General features: G+C 26.2%; 3 protein-coding genes across 4 annotated transcripts; 2 read left to right on the top strand and 1 right to left on the bottom strand.

Moving 5' to 3' along the window:
- The first annotated feature begins 580 nt into the window (after positions 1–580).
- On the top strand, positions 581–3,523 carry drongo (Arf GTPase activating protein drongo). 2 transcript variants are annotated; one of them, XM_017897819.1, is made up of 6 exons: positions 581–920; positions 1,957–2,477; positions 2,561–2,755; positions 2,832–3,008; positions 3,086–3,204; positions 3,279–3,522. In XM_017897819.1, exons 1-6 carry the CDS (start codon positions 754–756, stop codon positions 3,330–3,332), a joined length of 1,233 nt encoding a protein of 410 aa, XP_017753308.1. In that variant the 5' UTR covers positions 581–753; the 3' UTR covers positions 3,333–3,522. The 2 variants fall into 2 exon arrangements, with proteins under 2 accessions (XP_017753308.1, XP_017754090.1); XM_017898601.1 differs by having other exon boundaries at positions 854–920; positions 1,939–2,477; positions 3,279–3,523.
- Positions 3,524–3,894: 371 nt separating this feature from the next.
- Positions 3,895–8,608, bottom strand: dock (SH2/SH3 adaptor protein dock). Its single transcript, XM_017896631.1, has 4 exons — positions 8,438–8,608; positions 6,755–6,987; positions 4,877–5,814; positions 3,895–4,684 (listed from the first exon to the last, which is right to left on the bottom strand). The coding sequence occupies exons 2-4, from the start codon at positions 6,771–6,773 to the stop codon at positions 4,463–4,465; spliced, it is 1,179 nt and encodes a 392-aa protein (XP_017752120.1). The 5' UTR covers positions 6,774–6,987; positions 8,438–8,608; the 3' UTR covers positions 3,895–4,462.
- A 973-nt stretch (positions 8,609–9,581) lies between these two features.
- LOC108554982 (spindle pole body component 110) lies at positions 9,582–11,241 on the top strand. Its single transcript, XM_017910480.1, has 3 exons — positions 9,582–10,763; positions 10,851–10,910; positions 10,993–11,241. Exons 1-3 carry the CDS (start codon positions 9,582–9,584, stop codon positions 11,239–11,241), a joined length of 1,491 nt encoding a protein of 496 aa, XP_017765969.1.
- The last annotated feature ends 465 nt before the right edge of the window (positions 11,242–11,706 follow it).

The following is an 11,706-nucleotide window of genomic DNA, read 5'->3' as shown; positions in this document are numbered from 1 at the left end:
TCGCTGCTATTAAGTTATACACACAAAGAGCTTTCACCAAATACTTGAAATAACTCAACTTACGTTTCATTTCTAGACAACATCTATAAATATTTTAAAATTGTAATTTTCTAATATTTGTATTTTATAATATATTATAATACAATATTTTCAATTAAACATGATAATATAGATGTTAAACGTTTTCTTTTGATCCTTCCTTATAATATAATTTATGATATCACTTAAATGTTATCAATAATAAATTTTGTTTATTAATTATAAATAAAATTTATTATATGTAACTTCATTATCCATTTTATTTAAATATTACTTTTTATATGTTACAACTTTTGTCAACATTTTTGAGGTTTATGTAATTTTCATATTCTAAAAAATATTTTGAAGCATATTTACACATTTATATTTATACAAATTAAAATGAGAACAAATCTAAATATACTTTTTTCATGTTTCATTACTATTGGTAGTTTAAAAACATTTTTTTTAATCATATGCATCTTCAGTCCGTAAAAATTGGCCAATGATCTCTTATATTCTCGTATAAAAATGAAAATACTAACGGGTAAAAATCAACTATAAAAAATCGTTGCAAACATATTCTGCGTTTGATCTGTTTTCTTGTGAAACATTTTTAGAATGTGTTACGGAACACGCACGACTGTCGTGACAGAAAATTGAGTCAGTTCCGTAAGCAGAGCGCGAGAGCGGTTGTGTGTCTGTTCCACTTAGAATTATAAAGTGTATTCGTATATGATGGCGTCCGCGAAAAGAAAGCAAGATGAGAAGAATTTGAAAATATTACGCGAGCTGGTTTCGCAACCCGGTAATAAAGAATGTTTTGACTGCCATCAGCGAGGCCCAACGTACGTCAACATGACAATCGGTTCATTCGTCTGTACCTCTTGTTCTGGTATGCTGTAAGTATTCGTTACTTGTAAGAAGCCAATAAAGTGTACCAAATCTTCTGGCTTGTAAAAAATAACATAATGATTGTTTTATTCATTATTTTTTTACATAATAAGTAGAACTGACAAAATGTATTTTACAAATGCTTTACATAATATTTAACGATTAAGCAATTATAATTATAATTGTGTAAATGTCAACATTTCGAACATATTAGACAGGTTGTTTCGTTCTTAAGTAAAAACAAAATATTATTATCCACATATATAAATAGTATAATTATTTTGTTGTGAAGTAGATTTTGTTGAGACACGTGTGATGAATACATTTTACTATGAGCTTATGTAGAAGAATGTAGATCTTTGTTAAACGTTCGCATTTGCGGTCAGGAAGTTAATATACTATCAGCATCAGTGTTTTTTTTGTGCGTAGTAGTTGTTATCAGTGGTCAAAATGTTATACTCATAAAAAATGTAGAAAATCAGTAACTATTTTGTGAAGAGCATAATATAATTAACTTAGTTTGAGTATGGTAATACAGATTGATTATATAAAATTATTCAGTGAAAGAATGGCTACATTGCTAAATATAGTAAATATAATATAATACATATAATATAATATAGTATGCTTGTGCAATATAATACAGTACACATATAATACATATAATATAATATAATGTAATATAATATAATATATAAATAGTAACAGTAAATATTTTTTATTTTTAAATTCTAATCCAGTTTTTCATTTTTGTTAAAAATTGTATGATAATACTTAAAATTTAATATAATTGTTAAAACTTTTAATAACATTTTTGTTATTTTTATATTCTATGTTAGATGTAGCAGTAATATTTAAGAAATTTAGTTATAATTACTTAAATCCATTATTAAATACATAAAAGTACTAAATAATTTTTTTAATTTTATTATCAAGGATTATAATTTTATTAATGAATTCATATAGAATAAAATTAATTTTGTTACAAATATTTTAATTTATACAGATAGAAATTCGTGTCAATAGTTTTATTTAATATTACAGGCGGGGCTTGACACCACCACATAGAGTAAAATCTATTTCTATGGCAACATTTACACAAGAGGAAATAGATTTTATAAAGGAACGTGGTAATGAATATTGTAGAAGAATATGGTTGGGTTTGATGAACCAAAATTCGTCTCAGATCTTAGATACAAAAGATGAACAAAAGATGAAAGATTTAATGAGTGCAAAATACGAGCTTAAGAGATATTATTTGGATCCATCTATGGCAAATCAAAACTCAAATCAAAAATCACAATCATCTAATCAAACCAACATTCCAAGAGTTCCACATTCTGGAACATCTACATTGTCTTCTGTATCAGCTTCAAAAGCAAATAACATTGAGTCAGTTAATTTTAATAATTTTTCAACAGATTTTGTAGCTGATTTCAGCAAAGTTCCTGATCCATTTATTACTACTACAATGCCTGCAAATAAACTCAGTCAACCAATTGTACCTCAGCCATTCTTTGCCAATTTTGACAACAATCCTGTTTTTAATAGTCCAAAAAATACAAGTAAATAAAATCAATATTATACATTTCTATTTCTACAAATTAATGCGATATAATTTTGATATTGGTAATTCATCATTGTTTAGATGTTGAATCCTCAAGTCCATTTAGTCAGACTACAGGAAATTTGAATAATACAATGAATGCAAATGGTGGGCATGTACCTCCATCAGAAGATCGTTATGCGGCACTGAAAGACTTAGATTCTCTAATGAAGCAAATACAAATGAAAGATGATACTACAACAACAGTAAATACATCTACATGGAATACTAATAATGGTATATGTATAATTTATATTATTAAATTTTTAACTTATTAAAATTTTACTAAATTGTTTTGTTATCTTTTTTCTAGCTTCAAATTCGATTTGGAGTGTAGGAAATCAAACTGCAAATGTAATCTCAAATCCATTTGCAGCTGGTGATTTATGGCGACCATCTAATGTAGTTAATAATAATACACAATCAATTGATACCTCACTATATAATCCTATTAATCCTTTTAAACCAGTACAATTTCCTATGAATAATGGTAAGTTTTTATTTAAATAATACAAAATTCAATATATTGGAAATTTTTAAATAAATTAAAAAATATAAATATTTTAGATCCACAGTGGGTAGGTATTGAACCATCTAGTAACAGAGATGTAATTCAGTTTAGTCAATTAATGACAAATAAAGTGTGGCAACCAACTCTTCCAGCCTATCATGCAAATCCATTCATGGTATAAATTTTTTTTTGTTTTAACTTTATAAAATATATTTAAATAGATATATTTAAATATATAAGATTTTTTAGGTTGGTTCTGGTGTGAGCAGCATGACGAGAAATTCGAATAATCCTTTCTTATGATTAAATAAACATAAGTTTTTAATGGAATTACGAACAAATAATACTGACCTAAAATATGTTTAGCTTAGGGCAATTGTTTATATACGTGACCTTATTGGCAATTAGTGCCATTAACTTTTATCTACAGGAGCACCAATCTCTTATTCATATAACTAAATAATACTTTTATTTATGAATATAATATACACGTTAAATAAAGATTAATATTTGTTACCAATAATGTACTATGTCTAGTAAAATCATCCCTTACTACAATTCAATTTAATTTGATTTGATTTCATTTTATCCTAATATAAATTATCTTTGTATATCAATTATTTTTGCACAAATATAGAAATGACTTTTTCTAGTTTTAAGAAGTTTTAAGAATAGCAAGACATGTACATGTTTTAAATATTAGAAAGAAAGACATTAAATATTTTAAATAATTTTAAATTGTGTTTATTAATAGAAACATGTTTAATATGTTAATATAATAAACAAAATTCAGTTTAAAAAATATATAATAATAATAATGTACATAGTCAATAAGGGATTGAAAAGAATCTACATTTTACCTGATGCACACTTAAATATAGTTTATTTACTTAAAAATTTCTAATAAATACAAAATCACAAATGAACACTTAGTCTTTGTCATAATTCAATACCAATAGATTCAGAGTAGAGATCCACTTAACCGGTCATAATTGCATGATAATTAACCGTTATTTGATCGTTACACTTGCAGTCTACATTACGTGTAGTTGTAAATATATTATTAATTGTAATAACATGGTCGGTCGTGTTTTACAATTATATATGGATATAAAGAGAAGCCTTGTGTGTCAACTAGTCAATTGTCATATAGCTGCCGTACAAATGTCTCGTTTCTCTTAGCTTTGTTTGCTAAATAGTATGGAAGCTCCAATGAATGATAAGAACTGTTGGTGGCAATTACTTAGAGTAATAAATTATTTATCAGTGTAAATGGACAAACAATCAAGAAACACTAATATATGAGTTCACCAATTATATTAATTGTTATGTATAAACATACGAGATGTGTGATATTGATATTACTAGGCAGGCATTGCGTATCTCAGAGATACATTCCAAAGCGCATGGACCGTTTCATGGCACGAATTCACCTAGCAACCATTACTACTGGGGTTGCCTTTTGGCAATGGGCGCACCAAGTACAGTTTCTCACCCTGCTTGTTAGTATAAATAGGCGCTCGTTGATAATGGTCTACCAATTGGTCTAGTGTATGGAATTTTCTTTGACCAATGCAATATAATGCTCCTTCCACATGTACCCTAAAGTGTTTGTTACGTCCTGGAGCTTTTAAAGATACTGAATAATCTCCCACCTAAAAGTTATAATATTTATAATGCATAATTCAAATGTAAATATTACTATACTTAAAAAAAGAAGAAAAAAAAAAGAATATGTAGATGTAAATAAATGTCTAATTTGTTATTGTTAACAGAATAATGATTTAAATAAACTACTTTAAATATATATGCATTGTATTAATTACATTATTTTAATTTATACTTACATTAGTTTCACTATCTCTAATTAAAAAATCACCATCATGACCATGTTGATTCAGTAACGTGTCACATTGGGATCGTGAAATGCTACCATAGTACCAAGGTTTACCAACAAGATGTGGTCTATCACCAGGATCTGGCCTTCTTTCAAGAGAATCTCCTGTGCTAATCTCACTACTTGTCATTCCTCTTTCACGATATGGTTGTGTCAAATATTCACTGAGTTCTTGAAGATAATTACGTGGCACTAGACCTATTTGACCTTGACTATTTCTTGCTTTATACCATTCAGGATCTGCTGGTGGACGGTCAAGGATTTCTAAACGATCACCTTTTTCAAAGGATAGTTCTTGATCATTATTGGAAGAAAATGAATATAGTGCCACAACAATATCAAGAACATTTTCTGCCATTGCATATGTATGAAGAGTATCATCTGCATCTCCTTCTTCTTGAGTATAATTTGATGGAAACCAGCCTGCTTGTGTACCACTTTGACCTCTCCACCAACCATCATTACTCTTTTCTAATATTAAGATTCTAGTGCCTTTGACAAGTGATAATTCATCCGCTTGTTGTGCTTGATAATTGTATTTGACAACTGCTGTACCTATTGCTTCACTTGGATCAGCAGGTAAACGCCTAGCCATAATAGGAGATTCCACAGCTCTGGATGGTGAATTACTGGATGGTAAAGTTTTTGAACCAGAGCCCTTTTTGACTTTCTTTTTAATACTGTCAAAAAGAGATGGTTTTTCCTTCTTGACATAATTACTTGGCACATAGCCAGCTTGGCCTCTTGCACTTTGTACTCTCCACCAATGTTTAGAATCATCAAGAAGCAAATAACGTTCATTTTTACGTAAATCTAACTCCTGAGCACCTTGTGCTCCATAGTCATACTTGGCGACAACATAGCATACGTCGTCTTGACTTGTCTTGCCTGAAAATGATCACAATACCTTTTAGATATTAAAATTTTTAATAAAAATATAATATTTTCATGATATAAATATTTAATTAATACATAAATTTGATTAATATTAATTTTAATTTTCAAATTTAATATTGCAATAAGCTTTTAGAAATGTACAATTTATACGTTGTAAACAATTTGTAAAATTAAAATTTTATGTTTTTTACATTTATCATATAAATATAAAAATTAAGTTAAACACAACATATATACAATTTAAAAATATTCAATAATAATCATGATCATGATTGGAAAGAAAAACACAATTACTAAAATTTAGAAATTAAAAAAAAATCAAATAAATACAAAATCTGTCATTAACCAATTTTTAAAACAGAAAATAAACTAATGGAATTAAACTGTTGTTCACTGATAATCTCCAACTATCATCCTTTAAATAGACAATATGAAGTATAATAATTATATTGTAGTATTAAAAACAATAACTACATATAAAATTATCTTCATAAGTAAATATTTATCAATATTATTTAAAAAATGTATTAATGATCAATGTAGAATATATAATAAAACATATATTTGTATTTACAACTTATATATGTTTCCTATACATTTTTACAATTATTTTCTATAAAATTCCTAATCTATAAATATATAAAATCCTCAGTTATAAATATATACTTATGAATATATAAAACTCACTAAAAATATAATTACAGACAATAGTTTCTATGTATAAATTATTATTATTTATATACTTATATAAAAAATTATTTAAAATTTCTCAATACTTCGCTATTATCATATATTTTCAAATATATATAAAATATAAATTAAGAAATATAGTTTAAAGAATATATCAATTATCTCTTTTTGATAAATTATAATGATATGGCCATTAAAATAAATTTACATACAAAGCAAAGCATACAAGAATAAAACGTACCATGCTTCATGGCTGCCATGTGCGAAAACAGATATATACGTCTGAGTGTGGCGTGAGTAGCTGCTACTCACGCACTACTTGCATAAATGTTAAGTCTGCTTGTTCTGTGTCGGCGGCGTGAGTGCAGCAGGCATTCATTCTTTAGCTTTTTGTTTAGTGTTGATATACCTGCTGATTTCTTTGCTCAGAGTCCATCGTTCTCAAGGGTAGGGCAAGCAAGTGCATTACCAACACTTTAGGAAAAATGAAACAATCATTAACTTGACATCATATATATTCTAAAATACAAAATTTTGATATATCGCCAGGAACATATAATGTTACATCTTCACCTAATTTTATCGTATCATATCCATATACATAAAATATGCATATAAATTTGTAAAAAAAATTTATTTGTTTTTATAAACAGTATAAACATTTTATTTATATTAATTATTTTTTTAATTTTATTACTTTACCATCGAACAGTTGTTAAATTAAATGTTTTTGATATACATTATATAAATAATAAATTTTATGTAATATATAAAGGAATATTTATAAGTTCTTCAAAAATGTTATATCATATTTTGACATTATACTATTATATTTAAGATTTTAAATATGAAATATAAAAACTAAATTATATGTAGAGAATTGATAAAATATACATGCAATTATTTTATTTTTGTGACATTTACTTTATTACTATATGTACAGAATTTATCAAATTGTTGATTTTGAAAATAATTCAATAGAAATAATGAAATTATTCATGCGATATCATGTAGAAATGTCAATATAGTTCTATGAACCAACTTTTTGCATAAATAAAATAATGTTAGAATATATAAAAATATGTATAAAAATGGATTAACATATTTATTTTTTAAATAAAGTTACTTATTACAAGAAAAATATATTAAATCATAAATATTAAAAATGTTAAAATCATATATATAATATACTTTAAACATATTTTTAAACTAAATATATTTTTGTATGTATTTCTAACAACAAAATTTACTTAAGAATGTATAAATACTATTTTCTTTTATTATTGTTTGATAAAGAGAACATTAAACATTTATGCTATCTACAATATATCACAAAGTAAAACTATTTAAAAAAATATACAAAATGACACATTGTTACTAAAATCTTTTAAAGAGGAATAAAATATTAATTGCAAATGATAATTATAATAAAAGATTCATAAAAAAACAAAAACCTCTGAAAAAAATAAGTAAAATATCATTAAACATCTTATTTAAATAGGAAAAATACGAACAGAAACTTATATGAAAAAACTGGAGAAAACAAACGTAATATTATTTTAACTATAGCTTATACACTATACAATTTGGCAAACGTCATAAATGATGATTCGATAAAACACGCGAATGTATCATCCATCGTGAAATATTTACATACGCAACAAAATGCGTATACAAGAATTGAAAAATTATTTCCTGATCCCCTTCACGCAAACCTTGAACGAGAATTGCTAACTTTCGAAGCACGTATATAGAGTACGTTCATTGCCTTCTTGCCTACCATACTACAAAAGCAAAGTAGAAGCGTGTTGGATGCAAAGGGGCAACAACTAGCACGAGTCAACTCAGCCGCTCGTTTTATTATTGATGAAATACGATAATTCGCCGCTTTGTTATTAAAAATGACAAATAAATACTAACTTACCGATTTTTAAACTTGACATATTCTTGCATACAAGCTTCAAAATTTTACGTCGTTATACAGCTTGTTTTCCCCCACCCCGGGCCGTAGCCATGAACGGGAGCGACTAGAGTATATAGGGGATTGAATCTTTATGGGGAATCGGGTCGAATGAAGGGGGGACCTGGAAATTAGGGAAAGTTTTTTTTTAAAGATAGCACGAATCGTAGAGAACTCCATCCACCAAGAGGTTTTGGCCACTGTTTCGCTGTCAATGATCATTGAACACAAAAATACAATATCGACACTTTTACCCACAGTGTAAATCTTCACAAATACGTACAACGTATAAATAAGATCTGTATAGATATTATTTTGTTCTTTATTACAAGACTCCTCCCGCAAAAAGAACAGACCCACCCTTAATTCAAAGATGTTGAACGACCATGCGCGCTACTAAGATTATCTTCTCTATAAACTTGTATCTAAAGCGACGCTGGCGCCATGATATGAAATAATATTTTGATATCTTCACACATATAATCGATAGGTTATCTTTTAATTTTTATTATTTTGATCTGTATTACTTTTATTATTTGTTAATTATTAGAAAATCAGAAACGAAAAATTATATGTAATTAATACTGATTCTTTAATTTAATTTTTAATGTTAAATAACAGTATTATAATTTTTCATTATAAAGTTCATTCTCATGAAGTTACATAGTAATAGTTATGCTCTTTCCACAAAGTGGGTTAATTCAGAGATCTACATTTAAGTCAAACAAATTCATAAGTGTAATAAAAGTTTAGGCTGTATGTGACATGTACGTATAGTCACAATCTCCATAAATTTAATATCAAGTGACATTTAAATATATAGAAACATACGTTATCTACAATTAACATATTCATGTTGGTATTCTTTATATTTACTAATGTAGTAACAACAAAAATATATAAAAGTTTAAAAATGAATTACGTATAAAAATATATTTCATAAAAAATAAGAGAGGTCGTAATGTTGACAATTAATGGATTAGTATATTTTGGCATTATAAAATTAAATTATATTCTATTTATAATATGTTACATTTAATGAAAAAATACTTGAAAACTTAAAAAAGTTTTACATTAATAACATTAAATTATTTTATAATTTCGAATAATGGACAGCTTACCTGATTCATTCAAAGGAGAAGTAGATTCTGTTACATCAACAGATTCCTTGCAATTAATAACTGATGAATTCCATATTAGGCATTTATCAACTCCAGATGTTTCAAATATAGAATTATCAAAACGTGTTGCATTATTAGAATTAGAAAATGAAAGACTGCGAATAGATTTAGAAAATATACGTATTGAACTCAATGCTAGAATTGCAGCTAATGAGGGTCTAAAGGGTAAAATAACAGAATTGTATGTAGAAATGCAGTTAGTAGTTCAAGAAAAACAAAAATTACAAAATAATTTAACAGATCTAAATAATCATTTAGATGCATCAGAAGCATCTATGAAATGGTATCAATCTCAAGTGCATGGTTTACAAGCAAGCAAAAAAACTTTACAATTAGAAATTGATACCTATCAAGGTATTTTGCAAAAAAGGCAACAAACTATAGCAAATATAAATGCTAGATATAAACAATTGAACATGGATTATACTGAACTTCTACAAAAACATCAAAAAGAAAAACAAGATTTAGAAAATGAAGTGCAAAATTTAAAAACACAAAATCAATCAGACACTATGTTGGAATCATTAAATATCAATTCATCTAATTCTCCAGATATCTGTACAAAGTTAGAATTGACAGAAGATGAATTACGGGGTACAAAAGCAGAATTAAAGACATTAGAAAAGCGACTTTTAGGCAATGAAGTTTCCAAAGCATTGTTGGAAAATGCTTTAGCTAAACAACGTATATTAATTACAACTATGGAAGAAAATATGCAAAAATGTGAAACTAAAAAAAATCAAACTGCTGATACACTACGTAAAACACAACTTGAAATTCAAAAGTTAAAATCTGAGAACGAAGCATTGCAGACTACTCTGTTTTCTTCCAAACAGGAACAAAGTCAGATAGAAGATGCAATATTCCAGCTACGATTACAGTTAACTAAAATGATTGCTCAGTACAAGCTTCTGAAATCCAAAAATGTAGAAGCAGAAGAAAAATTAAATTCAATGCAAGATGTAATAAATGAAAATAAACGTTTAAAAACATTGTCATATGAAGCCAACACTACTTTAATTAGGAAACTTAGGCAAGAAAAACGCAAAGTTAAATGTTTAGAAAATAAACTTCTTGGTATTCAAACAAAGGGATATTTAAGTAATATGGTATAAAATGTTTCTTATGTCTAGATAAGATTAAAATATTTTAATAATGAGATTATATGTAATTGTTTTATAACTATTTTATTTTAGAAAAACAAGATGGAAGTTTCTTTACATGAGTGCCTAAAACAGGTTTTAATAAGAAATAAAGTAATTTTTACACTCAATTGTTCATAATCTTTTTACTTTTTTTCAAATAATCTGATATTAAACAAGTTATTTTTTCTTACAGGATTTAAAAGACCAATTGAAGGCACTAACAAAAAACTCAGATGAAAGTATTGATGAAGGATATGGTGATAACAGTATTGCTAGTTCTATTTCTATAAACATTCCATCACCCAAATCTATTAATCCAGTATTATTAGATGCAATTTCTAATATTTTGCTGCAATCTAAGGATTTTTGTAAACCAATACAAACAGAACTTGAACATCTAAAATTAAAACTTAATAAATTACAGCAACAATGTACTACATAGTATTTAATTATTTTGTTAAGTATTAACTATTTTTAATTATTTATAATTTTATCGCAAATTATATATCATAACATTCATAGGAAACGGTGATTGGTTATTGACTTTATATATTCATTCCAAAATAATTAAATTGTAAATATGTTAACTTAATTTTATAATTGTTACAAATGTTTTAAATTAAAAATTTATTTGTACAAATGTTTTATCAAAATTAACAAATGAACATTTTTAATAGAAGATAAAATATTCTACAATTTTAAATATATAGTAAAATAAGAAATTAATTTTATTATTTGTTGCATATTTTTAAAATAAATATTAATTTAAAATTAGAACAAATATATGAATATATTAATATTACATATATCTATAAAATATTATTTTTATAATAAATACTCATGTTAGGTTCTTTTAAATGAATGAATAATAAAACTAAACATTTTATTTTACAAATGTAATAAAATA

This window comes from Eufriesea mexicana, unplaced genomic scaffold (genome assembly GCF_001483705.2).
Source record: "Eufriesea mexicana isolate 0111107269 unplaced genomic scaffold, ASM148370v2 scaffold47447481097, whole genome shotgun sequence".
NCBI classification, from domain to species: Eukaryota; Metazoa; Arthropoda; class Insecta; order Hymenoptera; family Apidae; genus Eufriesea; species Eufriesea mexicana.
The sequence above is the reverse complement of the archived record's forward strand: the minus strand, read 5'-3'. Positions and strand labels throughout refer to the sequence as shown.

Excerpts from the sequence above, each read along its gene's own strand:
- drongo (XM_017897819.1), top strand. The coding sequence starts at position 754 with ATGATGGCGTCCGCGAAAAGAAAGCAAGATGAGAAGAATTTGAAAATA. Across the intron at positions 2,478-2,560 it reads TAATAGTCCAAAAAATACAA|ATGTTGAATCCTCAAGTCCA; the intron begins GTAAATAAAATC and ends ATCATTGTTTAG. Across the intron at positions 3,009-3,085 it reads ACAATTTCCTATGAATAATG|ATCCACAGTGGGTAGGTATT; the intron begins GTAAGTTTTTAT and ends TAAATATTTTAG.
- dock (XM_017896631.1), bottom strand. Across the intron at positions 4,685-4,876 it reads TTAGAGATAGTGAAACTAAT|GTGGGAGATTATTCAGTATC; the intron begins GTAAGTATAAAT and ends TATAACTTTTAG.
- LOC108554982 (XM_017910480.1), top strand. The coding sequence starts at position 9,582 with ATGGACAGCTTACCTGATTCATTCAAAGGAGAAGTAGATTCTGTTACA. Across the intron at positions 10,764-10,850 it reads AGGGATATTTAAGTAATATG|AAAAACAAGATGGAAGTTTC; the intron begins GTATAAAATGTT and ends ATTTTATTTTAG. Across the intron at positions 10,911-10,992 it reads AGGTTTTAATAAGAAATAAA|GATTTAAAAGACCAATTGAA; the intron begins GTAATTTTTACA and ends TTTTTCTTACAG.